Source organism: Cololabis saira, chromosome 23 (assembly GCF_033807715.1).
Source record: "Cololabis saira isolate AMF1-May2022 chromosome 23, fColSai1.1, whole genome shotgun sequence".
In the NCBI taxonomy this organism is placed as follows: domain Eukaryota; kingdom Metazoa; phylum Chordata; class Actinopteri; order Beloniformes; family Belonidae; genus Cololabis; species Cololabis saira.
In genome coordinates this window covers 27959196-27985244 of record NC_084609.1, presented here as the reverse complement: position 1 = coordinate 27985244, position 26049 = coordinate 27959196, and the positions used below count along the sequence as shown (strand labels likewise).

General features: G+C 42.7%; 1 protein-coding gene across 1 annotated transcript in view; it reads left to right on the top strand.

Annotated features, from left to right (window-relative positions):
- The window catches only part of LOC133424004 (monocarboxylate transporter 2-like), a 57471-nt gene that overhangs the window by 13475 nt on the left and 17947 nt on the right, over nucleotides 1-26049 (top strand). The window contains 1 exon segment of the mRNA XM_061714361.1: nucleotides 15511-15749. Within this exon segment, the coding sequence (XP_061570345.1) occupies nucleotides 15533-15749 (217 nt within the window). The 5' untranslated portion in view covers nucleotides 15511-15532.

Genomic DNA, 26049 nt, shown 5'->3' with positions numbered 1-26049 from the left:
TAAGCGCGATCATCCGTCCATCACAAGCCAAGCGGAGAGGTTTAACCTCACTGGCCCTGAATGTGCCGCGAGGCCTCGGTCTGAGGCTCAAAACATCGGCCATCCTGACCAGATGCTCAATACTCACAGCCCATGACCATAGATGGAGACTGACATGTGACTAATAGCAAATCTATCACATGTTATTAGGGCCCGAGCACTGACAGTGCGAAGGCCCTATTGTATCTGTAGGAATTGTATCTGAGGACCTTTTTGCCCCCCTTAAACATGCCTTAAAAGTCACCAAATTTTGCACGCAAGCCAGGCTTGGCGAAAAATGTGATATTTAATGGTTTGCATTAATGGGCGTGGCCTAATGGCTCAACAGCGCCCCCTAGAAAACTTTGTGCCTCAAGCCCCACAATACGGTTTGACGTACATGCACGGAAATCAGTACACACCTGTATCATGTCGCAACTTAAAGAAAAGTCTCTTGGCGCCATGGCTGAAACCAAACAGAAAGTCGGTCATTTTGAATTAATCGTGTAATTTTGGCGCAATTTATGCCATTTCTTTGGCCGCTTCGCCCGAACCGTAACGTGCACCCAGGTGTGTTATACATCAAAATGTGCGTCTCGTTCCTGCGACCATGCGCATTACTTTTCTCAGTCAAAAGCGTTACCGTGGCGACGCTAGACGCCAAAAGGCGCGCCCCCTCTTCATCTCATGGGGGGGGACCATCTTGGTCCATATTTGATAGTTCCTACTTTCTGCCATAGTCTTTGAACATAAAGAGTCGTGGGTGGTGTCATCGAACTTAATTTTTGAGTCCTTGAGCATAATTGGTGCAAATTAGCCCTGCCCCTTCTTCTGATTGGTCGATATGGGATAGTTCCTATTTTCTGCCATAACTTTTGAATGGTTTGACATGAAGAGTCATGGGTGGTGTCATCGGACTTAGTTTTGAGTCCTTGACTTTTATTGGTGAAAATTGCACGCGCGAGGGCCCGTTCATCGCTGCTTGCAGCTTTAATTTATTTTGTAATCTGTTGAATCTTTTTTAACGGCGAATAATTTCCATACTGGTTAAAAAGAAAGAAAGAATGTAAAACACAGAGTCCACGCTGGAGCTTTTTTGCTGAGTGATACCATACACGGGTCTGCAGGGCCGTCTGGGGTGACGCTCTTGGCGTTCGGTTTGTGATGCACACAAAAAGTGCCTTAGAAACATAAATAATCCGCCAGTACAGCCGCCCGCCTTGTGCTCCTGGCGTGTGCGGATCTACAGCGTGTTTTCTCTGCTCGGTTCCAGGCAGCCTTTGGCGTCTGAACAGAATCGTGTTTTGTTGCTCCCGAGACTGCAGGAGTGGTGGGAAACGGTCAGTCCAAACACGAGCCCCTGAAACCCAGTGACTTTCCACGTCCACAGGCAGGCCTTGTTTGCTCTCAGCCTCTCGCCATCGTGGCCACACCCTCCCGGCCCCGTTCTGCTCAGGCTCACCTGAAACGCAACACCGGGGTCTCCGCTCCGGCCCTCGCTGTTGATCCAACCTGATAGGCTGATCTGGACCGCTTTCACAAAGACATCATTGTTGTCTCTTTCCCACCAAGCTGAGGTATTAGGTTATGTCCTTGACAGAGGTACACACACACACACACACACACACACACACACACACACACACACACACACACACACACACACACACACACACACACACACACACACACTGACTTGTAGTTTTATTCAGTGTTTTATTAAGTCAGATGCCTGAAAGCACTTCCAGTACTTGTATTTTTGATGAAATACATTCCAAACAAGGGACATTTCCTTCTGGTTAAAGCACAAGAGAGCTAATGTTTGGAAGACAACATCATGGGGAGAAAAAAATGCACATGGGAAACTTAGGAGGTGGTTGGTGTTTGCTTTGAACCAAGTGGCTAAACCCGGCTTGGTAGCCTGTCAGCAACCGGCTTAAATTAAAGGCAGTTGGACTTGACAGTGACCCGTACAGTTACCAAGAACCAGTGGTCCATGGACATGAATATTTGGTACAGTTACCAAGAACCAGTGGTCCATGGACATTAATATTTGGTACAGTTACCCCAAGAACCAGTGGTCCATGGACATTAATATTTGGTACAGTTACCAAGAACCAGTGGTCCATGGACATTAATATTTGGTACAGTTATCAAGAACCAGTGGTCCATGGACATTAATATTTGGTACAGTTACCAAGAACCAGTGGTCCATGGACATTAATATTTGGTACAGTTACCAAGAACCAGTGGTCCATGGACATTAATATTTGGTACAGTTACCAAGAACCAGTGGTCCATGGACATTAATATTTGGTACAGTTACCCCAAGAACCAGTGGTCCATGGACATTAATATTTGGTACAGTTACCAAGAACCAGTGGTCCATGGACATTAATATTTGGTACAGTTACCAAGAACCAGTGGTCCATGGACATTAATATTTGGTACAGTTACCAAGAACCAGTGGTCCATGGACATTAATATTTGGTACAGTTACCAAGAACCAGTGGTCCATGGACATTAATATTTGGTACAGTTACCAAGAACCAGTGGTCCATGGACATTAATATTTGGCCACGGATAGAGTTTCCTGATGTTTTTATGAACTTAATTTCTACGCCGGGGAAATACGCGAAGCAAAGCTTGAAGGCTTACAAAAGTCTGGACGCTTGGTCCTACTTCAAGGCAGGATTTGTTGGTGAAATTAAAGTAATGGGGACACCGAACTTTATGATTTGACCGTTTAACGTTAGCTACCCAAAAATCCAACATTACCTGATACAAAATGGGAACCGCAAATCCACGTATCGGTGTCTGGAATCCAGTTGTTTCTGTGAATTGCAGCGATACATTTGTCTCTCTTAAGCTTATTTTTCGGCAGTCTGTAAAACGATAACTCCGATTTCTTGCTAAATCTATGAGTACAGTCGATCGCACAACAGCTCTTTACCATTTTAGATGTTTTGCAGTTGCTCAAACTGAAAGTTTACGCTGCCACGGAGTCTTTCTGCCACTCAGTCTTTCTGACACTCAGTCTTTCTGCCACTCAGTCTTTCTGACACTCAGTCTTTCTGACACTCAGTGGGCGAAACCCGCTTTGAAGTCGCATCTGTGACGTCATGCACATTCCCTCTATTATAACGGTAATATGGCTCGTTGTGCTATTAGTTATACAGACAGGTTGGAGTGGCTAGTCCTAAAGAAGATTCTGGGCCCAGATGTTTCACCCCCTGGACTGTTGTGGCAACCAGCTAGCCGGGTGTGCTCCTCAGGAAGGGCTAGCCAGGAACGTTAGCTGTCCACGCTCAGCTGCTAACGCTTGCTGACTATGACTGAAAACAACGTCCCGCAGCTATGAAACTGCTACATTGCTAACCCAGGCTAAAGAGCCTGACAATGACTCTGGTGGACAACACAACCTGCAGCCTCTGCTATCTCTCACTGGTCGTGTTACTCTACGTGGTTGAGTATAATTATTGGAAAGTAAATCAGGAAGAACCAAAAGTGAATTCAGAGACTCTGACCTTTAAGAAAAGCAGCAGTCCGCTAATAAACATTTCAACCTGTTGAGCCTCGATGTTCCTCACAGGTTTATGTTAAAGGCCTTTCTGAACACATGTTTCAGGTTAATTTAATCAATCTTATGTACATTTTAATCTCCAAGCACTTCTGTTTTCTGTCTACGGTCCATCAGTTCTCATATGTAAACATTAATTTAAGGTCTATTTTCATCACTTTGTGCACGGGGCTCCGTCCTCTGCCAAAGTGCAGGTGGACTCAGCTGCAGGACTCAAGGGTACCGGTATTTAATTATGTTTTAAAACAGCGAGGTGAGATTTATTGATTATGTTAGCCACATACATTCACCCCCGCGGGTGATGGGCCGAGGGTGGCTAGAGTTACTCAATCTGCCATAAAGAGCCCGAGCTGCTGATCTTTGAGCTTCCTCTGGAGAAAATACTGAGAGTTTCCCCCTGCAGGGGTCAATAAAACTTAATAATTACCCAAGGTCTAAACAATCAAGTCCTTCTGGTTGGGGATTGCCTCTTGCCCCCCGCGTGGGAGTGAAATGCACTGCGGTTCAGCCGAACCAGTCCTCAGCTTTGAGCGCGGCCCGGCGTTATCAGCGTTAGGTGATGGGCACGGCGAAGACGACGCTCGATGGAAATCCCTACTTGGAACTAAATATTGGGAAATGTTGACATTGTAGCGTCTCATCGGGGACGCTGCTTTGCTCGGCTTCTTATGTACTTATGTGGTTGGTCATAAAGAGGCTCTGCAGGACTGAATTCGCACCAGTTTTTCCTCTCCAGCTTTGTCGCTGCTCTTTTACGGTCAATCTATTCAGGGCTTCATATTCCAACCCATCAACTTAAGCTCCTTACGGTCTGAGGATCCATCTTGCATCGTCGTCACGTTCAATCAATCAAGACCCGTATCTCCAGCGAGCGCTGCTGTGGGCAGCCTGTAATCTGATTAGCGTGGATTAGATCCAGTGTGTGGAACTCGGAGAACGGCTTAATCTGCAGCTTTGATTAAAGGGCCAATACGAGAGCTTCGTCTTCGGGATTAGACTCCCATTCACCGGGCCGGTTCCCGTAGACGCACTGTTATTTTGGTTGTTGAGTAATGGTGTACAAACACACTGCACACGTGGTACAGTTCCAGAGAAGTGGAAAGGCTGGAGACGGCACGCCTTTTGAATGGTTTTCTCTGGAAATGTTTACACAAGATTTAGATTATTCAATATATTGCATTTGGATCAACATTAGCTCTCATTACCAGGTCTTTAAACCAAACAATTGCATATTTTCATTGAGTTTATCGACCGTACGCTGATATTTTGCAAAAGACTTCCTAATTGACACTCCTCTTTTTCTGTATTTTCTCGTCCTCAGATAAAAATGTATGTGTGCTAGATAGGAATGGGCGATATTTTACCGTTCACGATAAACCGTAAAAAAACAATTCCCCACGGTAAGAATTTGTCATCTCGCGGTAAAAATGATAAATTCCTGTTGATGACGTTTTTGTGTAAAGCTGATTTATGGTTCTGTGTTAAATCCACGCACAACGTACGTGAAGGAAGGAAGGAAGGAAGGAAGGAAGGAAGGAAGGAAGGAAGGAAGGAAGGAAGGAAGGAAGGAAGGAAGGAAGGAAGGAAGGAAGGAAGGAAGAATGAAAAGAAGAAAGAAAGAAAGAAAGAAAGAAAGAAAGAAAGAAAGAAAGAAAGAAAGAAAGGAAGGAAGGAAATGAGCCAGAAAATAAAGAAAGAAAGATGGAAATGAGCCAGAAAGAAAGAAAGAAAGAAAGAAAGAAAGGAAGGAAGGAAATGAGCCAGAAAATAAAGAAAGAAAGAAAGAAATGAGCCAGAAAGAAAGAAAGAAAGAAAGAAAGAAATGAGCCAGAAAGAAAGAAAGAAAGAAAGAAAGAAATGAGCCAGAAAGAAAGAAAGAAAGAAAGAAATGAGCCAGAAAGAAAGAAAGAAAGAAAGAAAGAAAGAAATGAGCCAGAAAGAAAGAAAGAAAGAAATGAGCCAGAAAGAAAGAAAGAAAGAAAGAAAGAAAGAAATGAGCCAGAAAGAAAGAAAGAAAGAAAGAAAGGAGCCAGAAAGAAAGAAAGAAAGAAAGAAATGAGCCAGAAAGAAAGAAAGAAAGAAAGAAAGAAAGAAAGAAAGAAAGAAAGAAAGAAAGAAATGAGCCAGAAAGAAAGAAAGAAAGAAAGAAAAAAAGAAATGAGCCAGAAAGAAAGAAAGAAAGAAAGAAAGATAGAAAGAAAGAAATGAGCCAGAAAGAAAGAAAGAAAGATAGAAATGAGCCAGAAAGAAATAAAGAAAGATTGGTGTAGTTTAGTAGCATTTAGTATCTTTTAGAGCAGTGTTTTGGGGGCTCCAAAGACTGAATGTGGTGATAGATTTATAGTTACAAAGGTGGAGTTGAATTGGTATTTTTTTATTGTCATTTTTATCGTTATCAGGATAAATGCCAAAAATTATCGTGATACATTTTTTAGTCCATACCGCCCATCCCTAGTGCTAAAAACATTCAAAACTTGGTGACGTGAACTGGTGTGAGCGCAGGAGTGAGTGCCAGTAATGGCTTCCTGTTGACTGGGCATGAATGAGGCTCCGCTGTGCTGCAACCCGACCTGGTGCGAGCAGCCGCCCGCTGGGAGGACGGAGAGCAGCATCATTTATTAATGCCCGTCCTCCCCAGACGTTTACACATTCTCTGAGGAGATAAACATCCACTTAGCTGGCGAAGCTTGGCTAAGGCCAAAGGAAAGCTGCTGCTGGATGCAGATTCAGCTGCTGCTCCTGCCCAAGCGTCACTTTGACTTTTGCTCCAGGGCGGCATCGGCGTTCCTTGAGTTTTACCCACGCTGCTCAGACCCGTCAGCAGACTGCACTTTACATAACTAACTCTTTTTTTAGGAGCTGTTTGTCTTCATCTTCAGCTCATCTTCTCCTGTTTACTCCGAAACTGGAGCATCTGATTCATTTTGAAGGCATATAATTAGTGTTATGTCAGAGGGAGCTGGGACTGCTTACGGGAGGAGACGGTTAAAACAGATTACTGCTGATTGGTTGTGCAGGAAGACTCGGCCGGTGAAGCCAGTTCTCTAACTCTACCACTTACAGCATCTTATTTTATTAGTGCTGGTTTGTTGAGAGGACAGAACATGCAGAAGGCCTAAAAAGGAGACTTATTTTTGACAAATCTCGACAGACTTTCCTGACACAGTTTGGTACCCACTCACAAACAATGCAGCATGTTATTACGTTGGGATGAGGTAAAGACGGGAACCTTCCGGACCGCCCTTTTGTCTCCCAGCCTCCCTCTCTCTCTCATCTGCTGGAGCTGGAGCTCCCTGGCTGGTTTAAAGGAATAAGGCCAACCATCAAAATTAAAACGACCTTATCTTGCCCCTGTAAAGGTCCGCAGAGTAATCCAACGACGCGTGTTCGAGTTTCAGAGTTCCCGGAAAGGTGACTGGGCTCCGTAGCCCAAACTTGTTTACACGGAGGGACACGACGTGTCCCTACATGACGTGATTGATATGCCTGGTGCTCGTCCAGGTGGAATTAATACGGTTAGCAACATGGTGGTGGTACCGCAGGTGGAGAATATCCCTGCTTTCCCTCAGTCACAGGTTTAACCCTTGTGCTGTCTTCGGGTCAAGGAAGGAGGAAGAGAAGAAGGGAGGAAAGAAGGAAGGAAGGAAGAAAACAAGGAAAGAAGGAAGGAAGAGAGAAAAGAGGAAAGGAAGAAGGAAGGAGAGAGCAGGAGGAAAGAAGGAAGGAAGGGAAAAAAGAAGGAAGAAAGGAAGGATGGATGGAAGGAAGGAAGGGAGGAAGGAAGGAAAGAAGGAAGGGAGAAAACAAGGAAAGAAGGAAGGAAGAGAGAAAAGAGGAAAGGAAGAAGGAAGGAGAGAGCAGGAGGAAAGAAGGAAGAAAGGAAGGAAGGATGGATGGAAGGAAGGAAGGAAAGAAGGGAGAAGGAAGGGAGAAAACAAGGAAAGAAGGAAGGAAGGGAGAACATAGGAAGGAAGGAAGGGAGAAAAGAAGGAAGGAAGGAAGGAAGGGAGAAAATAGGAAGGGAAGAAGGAAGGAGACAGCAGGAGGAAAGAAGGAAGGAAGAGAAAAAAGAAGGAAGGAAGGAAGAAAACAAGGAAAGAAGGAAGGAAGGGAGAAAAGAAGGAAGGAAGGAAGGAAGGAAGGAAGGAGAAGGAAGGGAGAAAACAAGGAAGGAAGGAAGAGAGAAAAGAGGAAAGGAAGAAGGAAGGAGAGAGCAGGAGGAAAGAAGGAAGGAATGGAAAAAAGAAGGAAGAAAGGAAGGATGAATGGAAGGAAGGAAGGAAAGAAGGAAGGGAGAAAACAAGGAAAGAAGGAAGGAAGAGAGAAAAGAGGAAAGGAAGAAGGAAGGAGAGAGCAGGAGGAAAGAAGGAAGAAAGGAAGGATGGATGGAAGGAAGGATGGAAGGAAGGAAGGAAGGAAGGAAGGAAAGAAGGGAGAAGGAAGGGAGAAAACAAGGAAAGAAGGAAGGAAGGGAGAAAAGAGGAAGGGAAGAAGGAAGGAAGGAAGGGAGAAAACAAGGAAAGAAGGAAGGAAGGGAGAAAAGAAGGGAAGAAGGAAGGAAGAGAGAAAAGAGGAAAGGAAGAAGGAAGGAGAGAGCAGGAGGAAAGAAGGAAGGAAGGGAAAAAAGAAGGAAGAAAGGAAGGATGGATGGAAGGAAGGAAGGGAGGAAGGAAGGAAAGAAGGAAGGGAGAAAACAAGGAAAGAAGGAAGGAAGAGAGAAAAGAGGAAAGGAAGAAGGAAGGAGAGAGCAGGAGGAAAGAAGGAAGAAAGGAAGGAAGGATGGATGGAAGGAAGGAAGGAAAGAAGGGAGAAGGAAGGGAGAAAACAAGGAAAGAAGGAAGGAAGGGAGAAAATAGGAAGGAAGGAAGGGAGAAAAGAAGGAAGGAAGGAAGGAAGGAAGGGAGAAAATAGGAAGGGAAGAAGGAAGGAGACAGCAGGAGGAAAGAAGGAAGGAAGAGAAAAAAGAAGGAAGGAAGGAAGAAAACAAGGAAAGAAGGAAGGAAGGGAGAAAAGAAGGAAGGAAGGAAGGAAGGAAGGAAGGGAGAAAACAAGGAAGGAAGGAAGAGAGAAAAGAGGAAAGGAAGAAGGAAGGAGAGAGCAGGAGGAAAGAAGGAAGGAATGGAAAAAAGAAGGAAGAAAGGAAGGATGGATGGAAGGAAGGAAGGAAAGAAGGAAGGGAGAAAACAAGGAAAGAAGGAAGGAAGAGAGAAAAGAGGAAAGGAAGAAGGAAGGAGAGAGCAGGAGGAAAGAAGGAAGAAAGGAAGGATGGATGGAAGGAAGGATGGAAGGAAGGAAGGAAGGAAGGAAGGAAGGAAGGAAGGAAGGAAAGAAGGGAGAAGGAAGGGAGAAAACAAGGAAAGAAGGAAGGAAGGGAGAAAAGAGGAAGGGAAGAAGGAAGGAAGGAAGGGAGAAAACAAGGAAAGAAGGAAGGAAGGGAGAAAAGAAGGGAAGAAGGAAGGAAGAGAGAAAAGAGGAAAGGAAGAAGGAAGGAGAGAGCAGGAGGAAAGAAGGAAGGAAGGGAAAAAAGAAGGAAGAAAGGAAGGATGGATGGAAGGAAGGAAGGGAGGAAGGAAGGAAAGAAGGAAGGGAGAAAACAAGGAAAGAAGGAAGGAAGAGAGAAAAGAGGAAAGGAAGAAGGAAGGAGAGAGCAGGAGGAAAGAAGGAAGAAAGGAAGGAAGGATGGATGGAAGGAAGGAAGGAAAGAAGGGAGAAGGAAGGGAGAAAACAAGGAAAGAAGGAAGGAAGGGAGAAAATAGGAAGGAAGGAAGGGAGAAAAGAAGGAAGGAAGGAAGGAAGGAAGGGAGAAAATAGGAAGGGAAGAAGGAAGGAGACAGCAGGAGGAAAGAAGGAAGGAAGAGAAAAAAGAAGGAAGGAAGGAAGAAAACAAGGAAAGAAGGAAGGAAGGGAGAAAAGAAGGAAGGAAGGAAGGAAGGAAGGAAGGAAGGAAGGGAGAAAACAAGGAAGGAAGGAAGAGAGAAAAGAGGAAAGGAAGAAGGAAGGAGAGAGCAGGAGGAAAGAAGGAAGGAATGGAAAAAAGAAGGAAGAAAGGAAGGATGGATGGAAGGAAGGAAGGAAAGAAGGAAGGGAGAAAACAAGGAAAGAAGGAAGGAAGAGAGAAAAGAGGAAAGGAAGAAGGAAGGAGAGAGCAGGAGGAAAGAAGGAAGAAAGGAAGGATGGATGGAAGGAAGGATGGAAGGAAGGAAGGAAGGAAGGAAGGAAGGAAGGAAGGAAGGAAGGAAGGAAGGAAAGAAGGGAGAAGGAAGGGAGAAAACAAGGAAAGAAGGAAGGAAGGGAGAAAAGAGGAAGGGAAGAAGGAAGGAAGGAAGGGAGAAAACAAGGAAAGAAGGAAGGAAGGGAGAAAAGAAGGGAAGAAGGAAGGAGAATGAGGTCATTTTGACCCGAAGACAGCACAAGGGTTAAGTATGTTCAAGCATGTCCGTTACTTCACACTGCTATCATGTTGGAAATAAAGTAGTACAGAGCAATAGGACCCATATGTTAGAATAAAGGACTATTCAAGTAAATAAAGTCACTTGAAGTAGAAAGTACTTCCCTCCCACGTAGCAGCCAGGTGCTGCCAATAAACTTAAGTAATTACTCATCGGTAGGTGGGGCCGTCTGTGTAAAAGCAGGAGTTTTGGCAGGTTGGAGTGATTTGGAGCATTCGGGCGTGTAATAACACAATGCCAACGAGGCATTACGTCAGCAATGAATCTAGAGAAGCAATTTTTGGGAGGATTGAGAAGGTCTTTTGCAGCTCTAGTGGCCTTTATTCAAAGTGCAGACAGGAAGGGGGTAGAGAGAGAGAGGGAGGACTGTAGCCTCAGTATATGTGCCGCTTGCTTTAACCACTGTGCCACCCAGCGACCCTTACATTCATATTTCTAAAGAGAGGAAAAATATTCAGAAATGGAAAATGTAATGTTTATGTCAGTGGAAGAAATATTCCTCTTTCGGAGGGATTCCCACATGAAAGCCTTTCTCCCTTTGGATAGTTTCGGGTTGCAATGATGCATCTGAGCAAACCACAACCCTTCTGCAACAATTTCTTTTAAAGATATGAACAAAGTGGAGATATTTGGCTATGAAGCAGAGCATCACATTGGGCAAATACAAGGCATCAGAACAAATGCCTCAAACCAGCTGTTGAGCTCGCTGGCGGAGCGGCGATGCCAGGTCCAGTTTTTTAGGCACTAGAGTTCTCAGTGATCAACCTTGAGCTCTTTGAATTGACCCTCTGTGTACCGAAGTAGGACTGCAATTAATGACTATTCTGATAGTCGATAAGTCATCGACCTGTGAAATCATTAGTCGACTAATCAGATCATGAATCTCATAATTATGAAGTGGCTTTTATTTAGCTCTCAACTTTCACATTGTGCATGAGGTTTGTTTTTCTACTAAATGAATTAAAAACTTTAAAAATACATCTTTTAATGACCTTTGCTGCCAGTCGCTGTGGTGATGCTTCGGCCCTTGCCATATTTTTTCCCTGGCGCTGTGCTCTATTGCACATGTGCAACTCTCAGCAGAGATAGGAAGGAAGGTGATGCCTCTATTGATCTTTTTCTTTTTTCTTTGCCAACAATAGTCAAAGATTAAATTCGTTGGTGACTATTTTTATTATACATTTTCTTTTATTCGTTGCATGTCTTTGCCAAGGTATTAAAGAGCCAAATGTCGAGCTGTGCTAAAGCTGAAAATGAGCCATTCAACAGGACAAACGACCCAAACGTGCCAGCAGATCTGAATGCAGCGACCCAGTAAAGTTACTTCTTATACTTATTACTTCTTAGTGGGCCATAAATGAACATTGACACAACTTTGTATAAAGTTAAATTCCTCCTCAAGATGTAAGAAGCTCATAATGTCAAAGAGAAAACAATTCGTTCGGGTTATTGCCACTAAAGATGCTTTGGCAGGCTATTAAATCATTCCCTCATCATGGTTTAGTTGTTGTTCTGTACCTTATAAAACAGTCATATATTGTATCTGAGGTCATATTTACTTCATTTTACTGCCCGGTGATGTTTTTCTATCAGGTCCTGACATAAAATCTTATAATTGGTGCACTTCCTTTTTCTTATTGCTGAATTTAACAAGAAAACAGCATTTAAATGTAATTTCAAAAGACGCTGGATGCTTTTGTTTAAAACAGTTGGGGGGGAACGAGAGGACAACGTCAGAACAGAGACATCATTGTTCTGCTTTCTTCACTTTAAAGTGGGAAATGCTCTTGATTGTTTGAGTATGGCGCAGCTTGAAGAGCTGCAGTGCTGCGATCCAGACGATGTCCGGGGTGGTGGTTTTCCAGCCCCAGAACACATTGAAGTCCTTTGTTTTGCGACACCAACCGCCGCGGCTCGACTGAATTGAACCGGGCCGAACTGGTTTTCTTTCCATCCACTGGAGGTTAATTACTCCGCCACACTTACTGGATCATGTGTGTGTCGACATGTCGCCTTGTGTCCGTTGAAGTCGGACTCCCTGCCAGCACCGTGAGATATTTATAGATGTATATGTACCCGACTTCTGGCTGGTTGCAGGCCGAGCTGGTCGGAGTTAAAGGACAAAACCACCTGCTCGCTACACCTCACATACATTGTGACAAGTGACTCTGAACTGAACTGCTTTGTGTGTGTGTGTGTGCGTGTGACAAAGGCCTTTTGTCCTTTGTCAGGGCGTGTGTTTACTTTGTACACAGAGCCGTATAACTACCTTCCCGTCACTTGACTGCCTCGGCCTGTTTCCATTACCTCCCCGGAGCCGGGGGTGCGGGCCCAAGGTGAAAACTGGGCGGGTCCGGCCTCTCAGGTGCAGCGGGTGCAAGCCCCGCCGGATAGGGAGCGTTGTGTGTGTGTGCGCGCCCGTGGCGTTGCCCGGGATACGCAGCTCTGGCATGTCCTCGTGTGTCACTCTGCTCTCCGCTACTGGCAGCTGTCCATGTGACTGACAGCAAGGACAAAGCCTTCTCATCACACGGCCGTGTGTGCACTGTCAATACGAGCTGGAGGTGCTGGCTGAGCTCGGATTGTCTGTAATGATCTGTGACAGTTTCCTATAAACAGTTTCCCCAGCTTTTGATGTTTGAGGTGTGTTGGCAGCATCAGTGCGGAAAACATGTGTCCCTCTCAAGATCACGTCTCGTAAATGCCATGCAAACATGAATATGTCATGACTGAGGATGTAGAGGGTTCGGTGTGTACCGTCTTTGCCCTTCAATAAGTTCACGAGTTGGAAGGAAGAATGGGACAAGACACCAACTGAGGCTTGCTTTGGTCATATCAGTGCCAGCGTGTCTTTTAAGCGTGGGGTAGTGTTGAAGTCACCCAGACTTCCCAAGTCAGGAGGAAGGCAAGTGAAGGTTCAAGCGGTTGAAGAATTGTTGAAGTACTCAGCACACTAGGCCTGTGTTGAAAACATGATTTCCCAATTCTAAATCGATTCTCATATTAATTCCTAAAAATCGATTCATATGTCTAAAGATCGATTTTTTTTTTTTTGGGGGGGGAGGTCCTTTTTTTCATAATTACATTACAACTTTTGGTTATTTTTTTGTTTATCCACAAAAAAGGAATGTTTTGTTTGACACGAGAATAACTTGTGCATGTTTTTGCCTTTAAATATGTTTAAAGGTATGAAAACATTAAAGTGTTAGGTTATAATTGCATAAATTGTCTATATTTCATTACTTTATATACTGTCTTGGGGTTGAATTTGCAAAAAATGCTAAAAACCAAATTCTCAAAAATTAAAAACCAAAATAGACCGAAAATGGAACAAATAAAAATGGAATGTGGGATAAACTAAAACCGATTTCATCCGTCTCTGTTTCCTCCCTGGATCTGTTTGGTAATTCTGACCCACATGTTTCTGAAAGCAGTTCTATCAGCATTCTGGGAGCTGATTGGTCCTTACAGCATCATTAGCTGCAATGCTTGCTGTTTAATCTCAATATAATACTAGTATTAATATGTTGCATAACTACAGTCATATAATTCATGCAACAGCTCAAAAAACAGTTTTAATAACACTAACCCAAATCAATATCGGATTTGAATCGAATCAAATCTTGATAATCGATTCTGAATCTTAAGAATCGGAATCGAATCGATTCTTGACATTTGAATCGATCCCCAGCCCTAGTCATATCAGTGCCAGCGTGTCTTTTAAAGGCGGGGTAGTGTTGAAGTCACCCAGACTTCCCAGGTCCTGAGTCAGGAGGAAGGCCGCAAGTGAAGGTTCAATCGGTTGAGAAATAAGTACTCAGCACACGCTTTCTTTCGTTCGCCTTTGCAAAGGGAGAGCCCAGCTTTACAGACCCCGCGATCCGTCTCTGATCTGCTGAAACTCTGCCGCTCTGTTGTAAGCAGGCTGTATTTATTTGAAGCGCACAGATGATAGCATTGGTCATTTGATCACACTACTGTCTTGTCCGACCTCACTTCTGCTTTTCCTGTTCAGACGGGTCTTCACTCCAAATAAGGGGTTTGTTGTTCATCTTGTGCTTAGCGTGCCCTTATCGTGCCTTTTACTTTTCGCGTGTGCTGCACTTTTCACCAGCTGAACTTCCTAGCACCCCGATACTTGAACTCTGCATCTTCCTCACACCCTGATATTCGAACTTTGCACACACCTATTCATGCTGCTGACACATATTAGCGCCCTCGCTTTAGATTGCAGAAGTCTGCACTCTGCTCTATGCTTTGCAATAATTGTTTAAGCTTTACAATAATTGTTTATGATTATAGTTCCATTATAGTCCCACATTAACCAGAGGTAAAACATGATTTCCTAATACTGTATGTCTCTGTAAGTCATTCTAGCTGAAGCAGATTGTAGGAGTAGGAGTAGGAGGAGTCGGTGGGATTCTGATAACAAAAATATAACCCACATATATATATATATATATATATATATGTGGGCTATATATATATATATATATATATATATGTGGGCTAGGGCTGCACGATTAATCGTTAAAAAATCGCGATCTCGATTCATGCTTGAACGCAATCTCATTTCCAAATGACGACGATTTAAAAATTAAAAAAAAAAAAAAAAAAAAAAAAAAAAAAATATATATATATTTTTTTGGATGTTTATTGTTTTTATGTTCAATGTCAGCTGTTACAAAGTTGATGCCAGTCTTTTATCAGGCACCATCATATTTTTTGTAACGTTTACCTTTTGTATCGGCAGCTTCTTAATAGCAGCAAAAGGCAATGGGGGGTTCATCCCAGCCAGAGGAATAATTTGTTGCCTCAGAACTACAGGATCTGTTACAAGTCCCCTTTCTGAAAGGGTGTTCAACTCAGGGAGGAACAAATATTGTTCAAAATTGTTATTATTGTTTAAATTATTCAAAAAGTAAAGAAGACAAGAGATGTTTATTGTTATTATATTTTTGTTCAGCTGTTGCAAAGTTAAAGCTGTTGCAGCGGGGGAGTAAGTGCAATAAATTTTATATTGGAAAAAAATCGTGAGAGAATCGTGATCTCAATTCTAAGCAAAAAAATCGTGATTCTCATTTTGTCCAGAATCGTGCAGCCCTAATGTGGGCCACACCTACAAAGCACAGTGGACAGCCCCTGATCACCGGAGAAGAAGCCAACGGTCCGGTGACTCCGGTGACTCCGGTGATCAATATTTATTATTTTGATGCGAGAACGTTAAATAAATCGTTTACGAAGAATTTCAGATAATATACCTCCAAAAATGGATCTGTTACCCAACTTTTAAGTGTTGCGAAAGATTTGTTCAAGAATTCAGATTAATTCACAAAAAAATACAAATGAAGGATGTTTAGTGTTTTTATTGTCTGCGAGGAAGGAATGCTTTTATTGGATCTGATGTATCCTATATCATTCCATTTTGAGCTTTGTTTTCCCTCCTTTTTCCCGTCTCTGCAGTCAGCTTTGAGGCGGGCCAGCGATGCCTCCCCCGGCCCCAGGTCCGTCCGCCGTGCCCCCACCTGACGGCGGGTGGGGGTGGGCTGTGGTTCTGGCGTCCTTCATCTCCATCGGGTTCTCCTACGCGTTCCCCAAAGCCATCACCGTCTTCTTCAAAGACATCCAGATCATCTTTGATGCCTCCTACAGTCAGATCGCGTGGATCTCCTCCATCATGCTCGCGGTCATGTACGCTGCAGGTAAGACGCTGCTGCCTTTCATGTCATTAGGAGATGTAGACTCTCATCTTTTCTGACCCAATACTCGTTGAAAACTTTGATATGTATAATACTTTCAATATTTGTCCCCCTCTTTTAAACTTCTGATGGTTTTCAGCATTTAAAGGGGACCTATTATGAAAAACAGGTTTTTTCTTGCTTTAACATGTATAAAGTGGTCTCCCCTCAGCCTGCCAACTCAGAGAAGGAGGAAAGTAACCAAATTCTGCAGTGTCTGTTCAGCCGCCCGGATGAGCCGTCCAGTGTGATGTGGATCTACGAGCCGTTCAGATTCGGCAAATTTTCGTTACGTTACCAAAATGCAAACCACGCCCACAACTATAAAACCGTGTAACTGCATGAGAGCGTCCGACTATCGCGTAGCACTGCGTGACATCAGACGCTCTCTGTCCATCTCCCTCCAGCAGCTGCCACTTTATTGAGGTTTTTGTAGTGAAATGAGGAGGAATCATAGAGATAACTTCTCATTTCAACTAACTGGATCAGCCGTTCCTCATCCATGACTGTTTCCTACAGCGCTTTCAACCGCCTTTCAACGTGAGCGACAGGAAGAAAATAGAAGCAGGGCGTCCAAAAATGTTCAGCTCAAAACGTTGCGCTGCGTCGCTGCGGCCAGTTAGGACAGTCCAATAGAAAATAAAGCAATGGAATTGATTTTGTTGCTGACGCTCGCTCGCGTTGCAAAAAGCCTGAATTATGGTTCCGCGTTAAATGCGTTGGTGTAACGCGGAACCATAAATCAGCCTTAACTCCGCCGGCCTGAGCTTCCACCATTTTTTCGTAGCGGTGTATCGCGTCATTCGCGTCATCGCGTCATCGCGTCAGGAAGTCAATCAGCAAAGTGCCTCATTATCATAGCCCCGCCCACTCAGAATCCCACATAGATAATGAGGTTAGAAACGGTAAAGATAAAGACATGGTTTAGAGGCTGAATTTCTAATTTATTTAGAAAAAACAATCAAAAGCTTGTTTTTAAGACATTCAAGACCTGTTTAAAATAGACATTAAATGCCATAATAGGTCCCCTTTAAAGGAGACTTGTTGTAACTGTTGTAAAGTTTTTGGTATAGTTTTGGCAGTTACCACAAGGTCGTGGTACAAAAGCAGGCTTCTTCAACCATGTCTTTACAACAGTGTTCACAGGAGCCACGTTGAAAGGGGTGGAGTCAGGCACTCTTGAAATCTGGGTAGAAGATTTTTTGTCCGGTGAGGTTTGGCCGAGATATCGAAAGATGAAGCTGGATACTTCTGTTCTGATATGGGTTTGTGATGTCACAGTATCCTGCAGGTCTGAACGGCCCACTTTTCTTTTATTCTAAACAAAGCCCTAAACAAAGGGACAAGGTCGTGTTAGCAGACACTGAAATATCTGTTCTCTAGTACGTGAAATTACATCTTTCTGTTTCATAATAGATGAATGATATGATATGATATGAGGCTCTGATGGTAAAGCTTAATCTTGATTTGGGTGTCAGCCGGAACAAAGAGTTGAGTCAAGTTGAATCAACACGGTCACCTAAATGAAAATGAGAACAAGCTTCCTGGTCTGTTACTGTGTTACTGAGCCTTTGTGCACATGGGCGCTTGTTTTTGCTCTGCCTGCAGGTTTAAACAGCTTTTACAGATTCAAAACTATTGCTAGTATAGCGATAAATACTTTTTTTGTGTCACCAGAAAGTGGTTCAGGGTTGAGTTGTTCCGCTGTGTGAAACCATCCAGGACACAGACTTGGCCTCCGTCACACCGGCTTGTGAGCTGCTGGTTTAGATCAGCCCACAAACTTCAGCTTTGGCAGTTTAGTCATCCTTATCAGGGTTTTTGAAACCAGAAGAGATTTGGATCAGCTGAGGGGGGGGAGCTGCAGAGCAGCAACGGTTACATTTACAACAACCGTGATCTGCGTGGGGACGGTGGAAGCTGGAGACTGTAACAGCTGTGTTTACGTGGCCATTTCTTTCTGCTTAAACAGAATTACCAGATTTGGTACAGCAGATGATAGCAAAGATTTAAAACCAAGTATTCGTGTTAGTAAACCAAGAGGGAACAGATAAATACACGTGTTATACTTTGGACTGATTTTTGAAGAGGAAAGTTTACATAGAGTTGTCTATTTCGACATATTTAGGGATGTATGTGGCTGTGATGTTTCTCAGGTACCAAACTACCTAATCTTGTTTTATTTTATATACATATGTGTATTTTTGGGGCCTGTGAGTCAGAGGACGTCTTTAGTTTGCTATGCAGATGCTCAGCTGGGGGATTTTGCACAAGGCCGTATCTCAGGAACAGCTGGACGGCTTTCAGTGACCTTTATTTCGTCTTCACAACCAGCAAAAGCTTAAAAAATCGGCCACTTCTTTCCAGTCGGAGCAACGAAAAGGTTGTACTAACGACTTGGCATTACTAGGTTGCACTCTGGAGTCTCCAGTTTCTCGGGACGGCGGAGCGTCGTGGCTGGTCGGCAGTCTTTGTGCGGTGTTTCCGCTCGGCGTTGGGATCGCGTCTTGTTTAGGTGGATGCCGTTTTTATTGGCTTAAAGCTGAGCTTGCTCGGTGTGTATATTGTTTCACGCTTTGTTGAAAGAAGAGCTTAACTAAATTATCAGCCTGAAGCAATGTACGACACCAAGTCATCCTCGCCGTGCACGTTTTCGGATGTCGGCGAATGAATTAACTTGATGAATTGACTCGGATTAATAAATGCAGTCAGAGGTTAATTAAAAAAAGAGAAAGCTGAGCTTTTCTCGGCTCGTGTCTGGGGAAAAGGAGTGATTAGATTGAGGAGGTTCTACTTTCTGAGCCTCTCAGTTACTTTGTGCATGTATTCATAGACACAACAATAAAAGCCTGTATCTTCTCTCATTTCTCAAAGATCCAGTTTTCACTTTCAAGCCTAATATGGTCCTGCGTGCTATTTATTCAGAGCTCTGGTCCTGAATGAGAAATGCATAATGTAACACTAATTTTACTAGTTTGATAGTAATTTTTAGTTTATTGTGATACTTTATTTTAGTGAAAGCAAGATATGACTGCAAAATTGGACTTTTATTACTTTTTAAATAGCTTTTTGTATCTAGTTTGTACTGTATTGTTACAGTCAGTGGTTATTGTACGAGCAGCTATTTGTGTTGCGATGTCTTGTATCTGTCGCTCCATGACACCCGTTTACCGTCTTAGGGCCTGTAGTGGCCTGGTTTCCTGTCTGGTATCTTTCCTTTTTAACTTTAACAAGTCACAAGTTGGGCTCCTTATAAACTTTCAAGATGATGATTGCAGATAACTAGTCCTAATCTTTTCCACTTCAAGACTAATATTTGTCAGATTTCCTCCGGATTCGACTACCAGCGGATGAGAAACTGCCTCCGGGCTGCCGCTGGATAGACGTACAACTAATGAGACTGATATGGACTAAAGAATATCCAGACTGGTGTGCAGCGATAAAAACGTTTAGTAAAATGAGCTGTGCCAAGTACGGTAGTAGCTGGATCAGCTGGATGTTGTTGTTTTTCTATTGAGGTTGTCTTTCAGGAAAAAAAACCCTTTGCTTTTAAGATTTAGGTCAGGGGTTCTTAACCTTTCTGACCTTGGGGCCCAATTTTTTCAGTACAGAGTGGCCCGAGGCCCGTTAAATATTAACACTGTATAGCAGCGAAGGTCCAGAACATCATAATAAATATATATATATATATATATATATATATATATATATATATATATATATATATATATATATATATATATATATATATATATATATATATATATATATATATATATTCCAGTAGCCTCATAGTTGTATCAACATCTGCATCTGACTGTTATATTAAAAAAGTACATATTTGCCCATTAACATGTGTAACTTCAATTACACATTTTTTTCTCTTAAAAATAAAATAAATAAATAAGATTTTATTTTATTTTTCAAATGCTATCTTATTTTATTTCTTTACCAGCAGTTTGAATTTCCCCTTTTCTTTGTTAATTGTCTCAACACATTTTTATAATAAATTAATATAAACACATCTTAACAATTTAAAAGTTTTGCAGTTTTTCTTTCTTCCCCTTAATCTTATGCCCTCACTTTCTGTCGTTCAGTGAGAGAACTGAGCTCTAATTTCTCCTGCCAGGACTTTAAATCTGGGCTGGATGGTGTCAGGTTCTCATGCACATGAGAAGGTGCTCATTGATGAGCCTGGAACGATATTTAGTTAATTATGTTCATTGTGGAGAAAGCTGCTTCACAGCTGTATCTGGACCCAAACATGTTTAAGATGGTCAGCTTATTTTCTGTGACTTCAGTTCAGACTTGAGTGAAAATGTTTGATGAAAAACTTTGTGTTTTGTTTCAGTGGCGTTTTACTTTCGCACTTTGAACGGCACGGTCTCTGAACGTATGAGACACTGGTTTTGTCCCAGTGTGAAGACTGAACCAGGATGAATCTGTCCATTCTGGGTTGAACTTCCCTTTCCACCTGTTAGGCTTCTCATCTCTGTAAGAGTCAAGCTAATCACTTACTAAGTAACTTACTAAGTTTTATTTACATTAATAAGTTGTCAGGACTGCGCGTGTCGGACTTCATCCGAGCCTGATCAGCTGAGCCGGGCAGAACCCGCAGCTCTCTGGCCGCTGCAGCAGAGTCACTTTCCGATGCTTTTGCGAGCCCGAACAACAGTCCAGTCCAGACGACACACCTACATGTACAATCCTTCAGCAGTAACGATGGAGCCCACCGCCCGAGCGGCACCGACCTCCCCGGCCGCGCGGACGAGTCAGGATAAATGAGCACGCCGCGCTCGCTCGCTCTGGGCGCAGACCCAAGTAATCGATCCCCGATCCTGGCGGATCTAAACCTACTCTGTGCAAAATGAAGGATTTTCTCTATAAATACACAACATTTTCTCTTACTATTACACCTAGAGCTAGCTGAGGGTCTTCTTCTCCTCATTTGGTCGGGAGTTGCTATGCAGTCCCGCGGCCCCCGCGGCCCACATGTACAAAACTGATTTTTTTTCGCGGCCCACTAGATGGCGCTCGCGGCCCAAGTGTGGGCCGCGGCCCTATGGTTAAGAATCACTGATTTAGGTTCTGTATCATGATCCACTTGGCAGTGAGAGAAAAGCCATGAATCAGGTCTTTTATGTGAAACCACATATTGTCGTGTTGATACCTTGTAGTACGGTGGCCGAGACCCGCCATTGCTGAAAATAAAAGTAACGCTGCAAACAGAAACAAACGCCGCTGCAAATTAAACAAACGCTTTGCAAATAAAATAAATGCTGCAAATAAAAAAAAACGCTGCTGCAAATAAAAGAAACGCTGCAAATATAAAGAAACCCCGCTGCAAATAAAATAAACGCTGCTGCAAATAAAAAAAAACACGATGCAAATAAAAAAGCCACAACGGAAGTGAATTACCGGGGACTATTTTTGCTGATGTACCAGTGTTTTTTACGTGAGAGGAGAAGAAGAACACTAACCTTTTCACTTATTTTCTCATTCGTTGTTCTTATTCCTCGCTCTTCTTATTTCTTCCTTTTCACTTACGTCCTCTTCGTCTTCTTCTCCTCTCACATAAAAACACCGGTGCATCAGCAAAAATAGTCCCCGGTAATTAGGGGTGTAACAATATATCGTGCCACGAAATTTCGCGATACAAAAATGTCACAATACGTGTCGTGGAGGTGACAAAGTGTATCGCGATATTGGGTTATTAATATTAATCTATTGTGTTGACTAGAAACGCGCATCCGACCGCGGCCGGACCGCGCGGACCAAAATCTTCCTCCGCTCAGGAGAAACTAGTCCCGTTTTGCAGTTCCGTTTTGAGGTCTGAACCTTTACTTATGTAAGTCTGGTGTAGAGTTAAGCCTTACCTTATTAAATTAAACCTTTTTGGGGTGGTGAGTAGGATAAACACGGGGAAACTTCTGCTGAGTTCCAGTGTACTTTAATGTCCCTCAACAGTGTAGGATTTTAGAACATCAACACAGCACCTAGTGCTGTATCACTCCGCCCAATCTAAAACAGACTAATCACTACAGATAAACTGACTAGTGTCATTATAGTCCCTGATTTACAGAATATAAAGAATATATTTATAAAATAATGAACCCTGAATTAACAAAATAACTTTCTTAACAAAAATAAATCTCCTCTTACACTTATAAGGTGAGCATGAATCAATCTTTTTATGATGTAAAATTGTATGTATTTATTTACTTGTATTTATTTATTTAATTTTAGTTAAATAAATAAATATTTGTACTTGTATGAAACTGAAGATGCATAATGCAAACCTGACATTTACTTTTAGTTCAGTTTGTGGAAAATGGTTGGCCTGGCTTTCTCTTTAAAACTTAAACAGTTATAAAGCATTACAAACTGGAACAATAGGGCAAACACACAGCATTATTTTGTATTTTGTGTCTTTCAAATAAAAGACAATTTCCTCATGACTACTTCATTCAAGGTTGTTAAAAAAAATACTGCTATATCGTATCGTATCGTTATCGTGACCTCAATATCGTGTATCGTACCGTATCGTGAGATTAGTGTATCGTTACACCCCTACCGGTAATTCACTTCCGCTGTGGCTTTTTTATTTGCGTTGTTTTTTTATTTTATTTGCAGCTGCGTTTATTTTATTTGCAGCGGAGTTTCTTTATATTTTCAGCATTTCTTTTATTTGCAGCGGCGTTTGTTTCTGTTGGAAGCGTTACTTTTATAGAATAAAATCTTCTCTTCTCGTAAAAACACCGGTGCATCGGCAAAAATAGTCCCCGGTAATTCACTTCCGTTGTGGCTTTTTTATTTGCGTCGTTTTTTATATTTTATTTGCAGCGGGGTTTCTTTATATTTTCAGCGTTTCTTTTATTTGCAGCTGCGTTTATTTTATTTGCAGCGGGGTTTCTTTCTTTCTTTCTTTCTTTCTTTCTTTCTTTCTTTCTTTCTTTCTTTCTTTCTTTCTTTCTTTCTTTCTTTCTTTCTTTCTTTCTTTCTTTCTTTCTTTCTGGCTCATTTCCTTCCTTCCTTCCTTCCTTCCTTCCTTCCTTCCTTCCTTCCTTCCTTCCTTCCTTCCTTCCTTCCTTCCTTCCTTCCTTCCTTCCTTCCTTCCTTCCTTCCTTCCTTCCTTCACGTACGTTGTGCGTGGATTTAACGCAGAACCATAAATCAGCTTTACACAAAAACGTCATCAACGTGAATTTATCGTTTTTACCGTGAGATGACAAATTCTTACCGTGGGGAATTTTTTTGACGGTTTATCGTGAATGGTAAAATATCACCCATTCCTAATTTGCAGCGGCGTTTGTTTCTGTTTGCAGCGTTACTTTTATTTTCAACAATGGTCTCGGCCACCGTAGTGTAGAGCCCCATGGGGGTTCTGTCTGTTGGAGTAATAAGGACTCGGTGAACGTGCACCATATGCATCAGTTTGTCTGCAAAGAAAGGATGAGGAGTGATGAGTGGATACAAAGAGAATCAGAAGCCTTGTGACTAGTTAGAATATGCTTTCAGCCGATCGCTCGCTCCAGCGTATTGCTCTGATCACTTGCCGCATATCCTAGTTTGATTTCAGCGCTGTAGCCGTCTCCCGGTTGGCGCCATCTGTCCACGCTGTAATCCTCCCGTCACGACTTATGTTGTTGTTGCCATCTGTGCTGGTCAACAACAAGCTGAGAAAAGCTGTGCGGAGAAAACGCAGTGAAACTTAACCTAGATAGTAAGAAATAACAAGAGGCCTCAGCTCAGCGCATGATTGTTGATGAAATGTTTGCAATCGATAGCTCAGAAACGGTGGGATGGACAGACTCTTGAGTCTATGACACAAATCCAAATAATCACAGGCGATTTTCTTCTATTTGAGTCAAAGCAGCCTGAAGGGGAGAACGTTAGTAGATATATTTGTCAAGTCCTGAGAAAGTTTGTTATTGCCAATTATTGGCTTACTTTAATCTCTCTAAGAGGGTCAAGGGAGGGCCGGGGGTCGGGGACAGGGTTTGGGTATTTATTTAGATCCTCACTTTCTCTCTCTCAGCTCTCCAAAGACGCGACGTCATTATCATATTGACGGCGTCAATATGTGCAGTTACTAAGCGAGCAGCTCTTGTTACTCATTCATTCATATTGATTGCGCTCATCAGCTATTCATTAAACACCTGCTCTCTTGTTCTGTCTATTACACTGATGATTCCATCGCTCTTTGAATGTTTAACGCCTTTCTAATTCCCCACACCTGCTTGTGTGTGGTGTTTACACAGCTCTGTCATTACCCAGCGGCTGCCTGGTAATGAGCCAACAGCAGCAGACAGCCACAAGTAATAACGCAATCGATCCCAATGATGGAAAACACCTTTTTCACTTATTACCTGTGCCCAGTCCTAAACCTGCGGCTGCAAACCTGCAGACCTTTTTTTTTGGGGAAGTCGGCACACAGAAAGATTGACTTTGCCTTACAGCCATTAAAATCTGCAGCCAACTGACTGTCATTCAAGTTTTGAGATTTCAATGCTTTAGGTTCTTTTTACGTTGTGAAAGTACCAGATTGGATAATTGATTGATGTCCCCCTCTTTTTTCTTGTTTTGTTGCTGTTTGAGACTTAAAAAGATAAGAAAAATGATTTCTCCCACGGGGTGACGATCTAGATGACAGGGTTGATTAGCTTTGGTTGCGAGTTAGATACATAACCAGTTATTTCAATGAACTGACATCAAATTGTAGTCATTTGTCATCACAAGAGGGTAAAAACATGGTACACTTGAGTTCAAACCAACGTCAGCACTCGACTATTCAAAGTCTTTGCACAATAACAGGTGTTGACCCTCTGATGTGGATCTTTAACGCCGGCGTGCGTCCTCTCTCTTTCTCCTTTTAAGCCACACATGGACGGCTTTTCTAAATTTCAAATGGTCAGGAGAATGAGTTAGTCTCCTTAATGGGTAACTGGTGTTTTGACTTTATGCTTGTGTTGAAGGGACCCAGACAGCAGACATATTTAGCCCTAATCTTGACAAGCTTGGGCACTTTTGGTCAGGTGATGAGCTACTTTGGGGATGGCATGTGTTATTTGGGTCAGATGTTGCCAGGATGGTATAAGCCAACTTTCACATGGGTCATAATGTGGCCCTAATTAAGGCCCCCAAAAAATGAAGATTTGGGCTGTGTCTTGTGGACTAGCCTCTAGGAAAGTTTAAAAAAAAGCCTTGTTTCAAGAAAATGTGAAGATTATTTTGGACTATTTTGCTGAAGAAATCTGCTTGGTAGTTAATCTGTTAGTGACAAATATAGTATAAATGAGATTGGGAAAATAAATATACTGTAACTGTAGCAGGTAAGGATGATTACTTCTAGGTGCTACATCAAAATTGCAATTCCTTGACTGGCCACTAGGGGTCGATCGTCAGTGAACCTGTGTACAAGTATCAAACTTACAGCAGGAATAAACATGGAAAAAAAAAAAATTGTCTTCCCTGACAGTGGTATAGGGGGTGAATTATTATGTATGTGATCACATAAAATTATATAAAAGCCACAAATATATGCAAAACTAGAGGCTTTCGATGTAGTGAACTACTAATGACTGTCATCGCTTTAGCTACATAGCAATTAGTTCTCTCTTGATTTGACTTCTGATCCGTGATTAAAGACCCAACAGTGCATAATAATTCATATTTTAAATCGTATATTTTGAAGCCCTATTAATTGTACGAACACACGGCCTTGATGGGCCGTGAGGTGTCCATGGGGCATCTGAAGAAGCAGCTTAGTTTAGCAGCAGATAGCAGGTACATTTATCCATGGACGAAGGCTACTACTCTGGCTGAGCGGTGAACAGTGTCTACAGGTTGTTGCCCACTTGTCGTCTTCTCCAGCCCATTCACCCCCAGTCCCAGGTTGGGTTGCTTGATGTTGGACTGAATCCCTTCACCCAGCCCTCTAGTGGGACCCAGAGTTGGATGGAATCAGTGTCTGTCCATGTTGCACAGTTCAAAGATGTCCAGGGATTATTTTAGCATTCATGTTCAATTCATACAATAATACTGTGTTAGTCTCTGGAGGGAAACGATACGTCACAGCAGAAAACCAGAGAGATTGTAGATTTATAGCTGCGCATGAGAACAATCTCAAGAAAGAACCCGCAAAAGCCTTGCCAGTGTTTGATTATGGTGTGTTGGTGGATGTGCACAGATGTTTCACAGCGTGCGCTGCATTCTTCCAGGTCCCTGTAGACCTAATCCACTACAACTTGGTCTCCACCAGAAT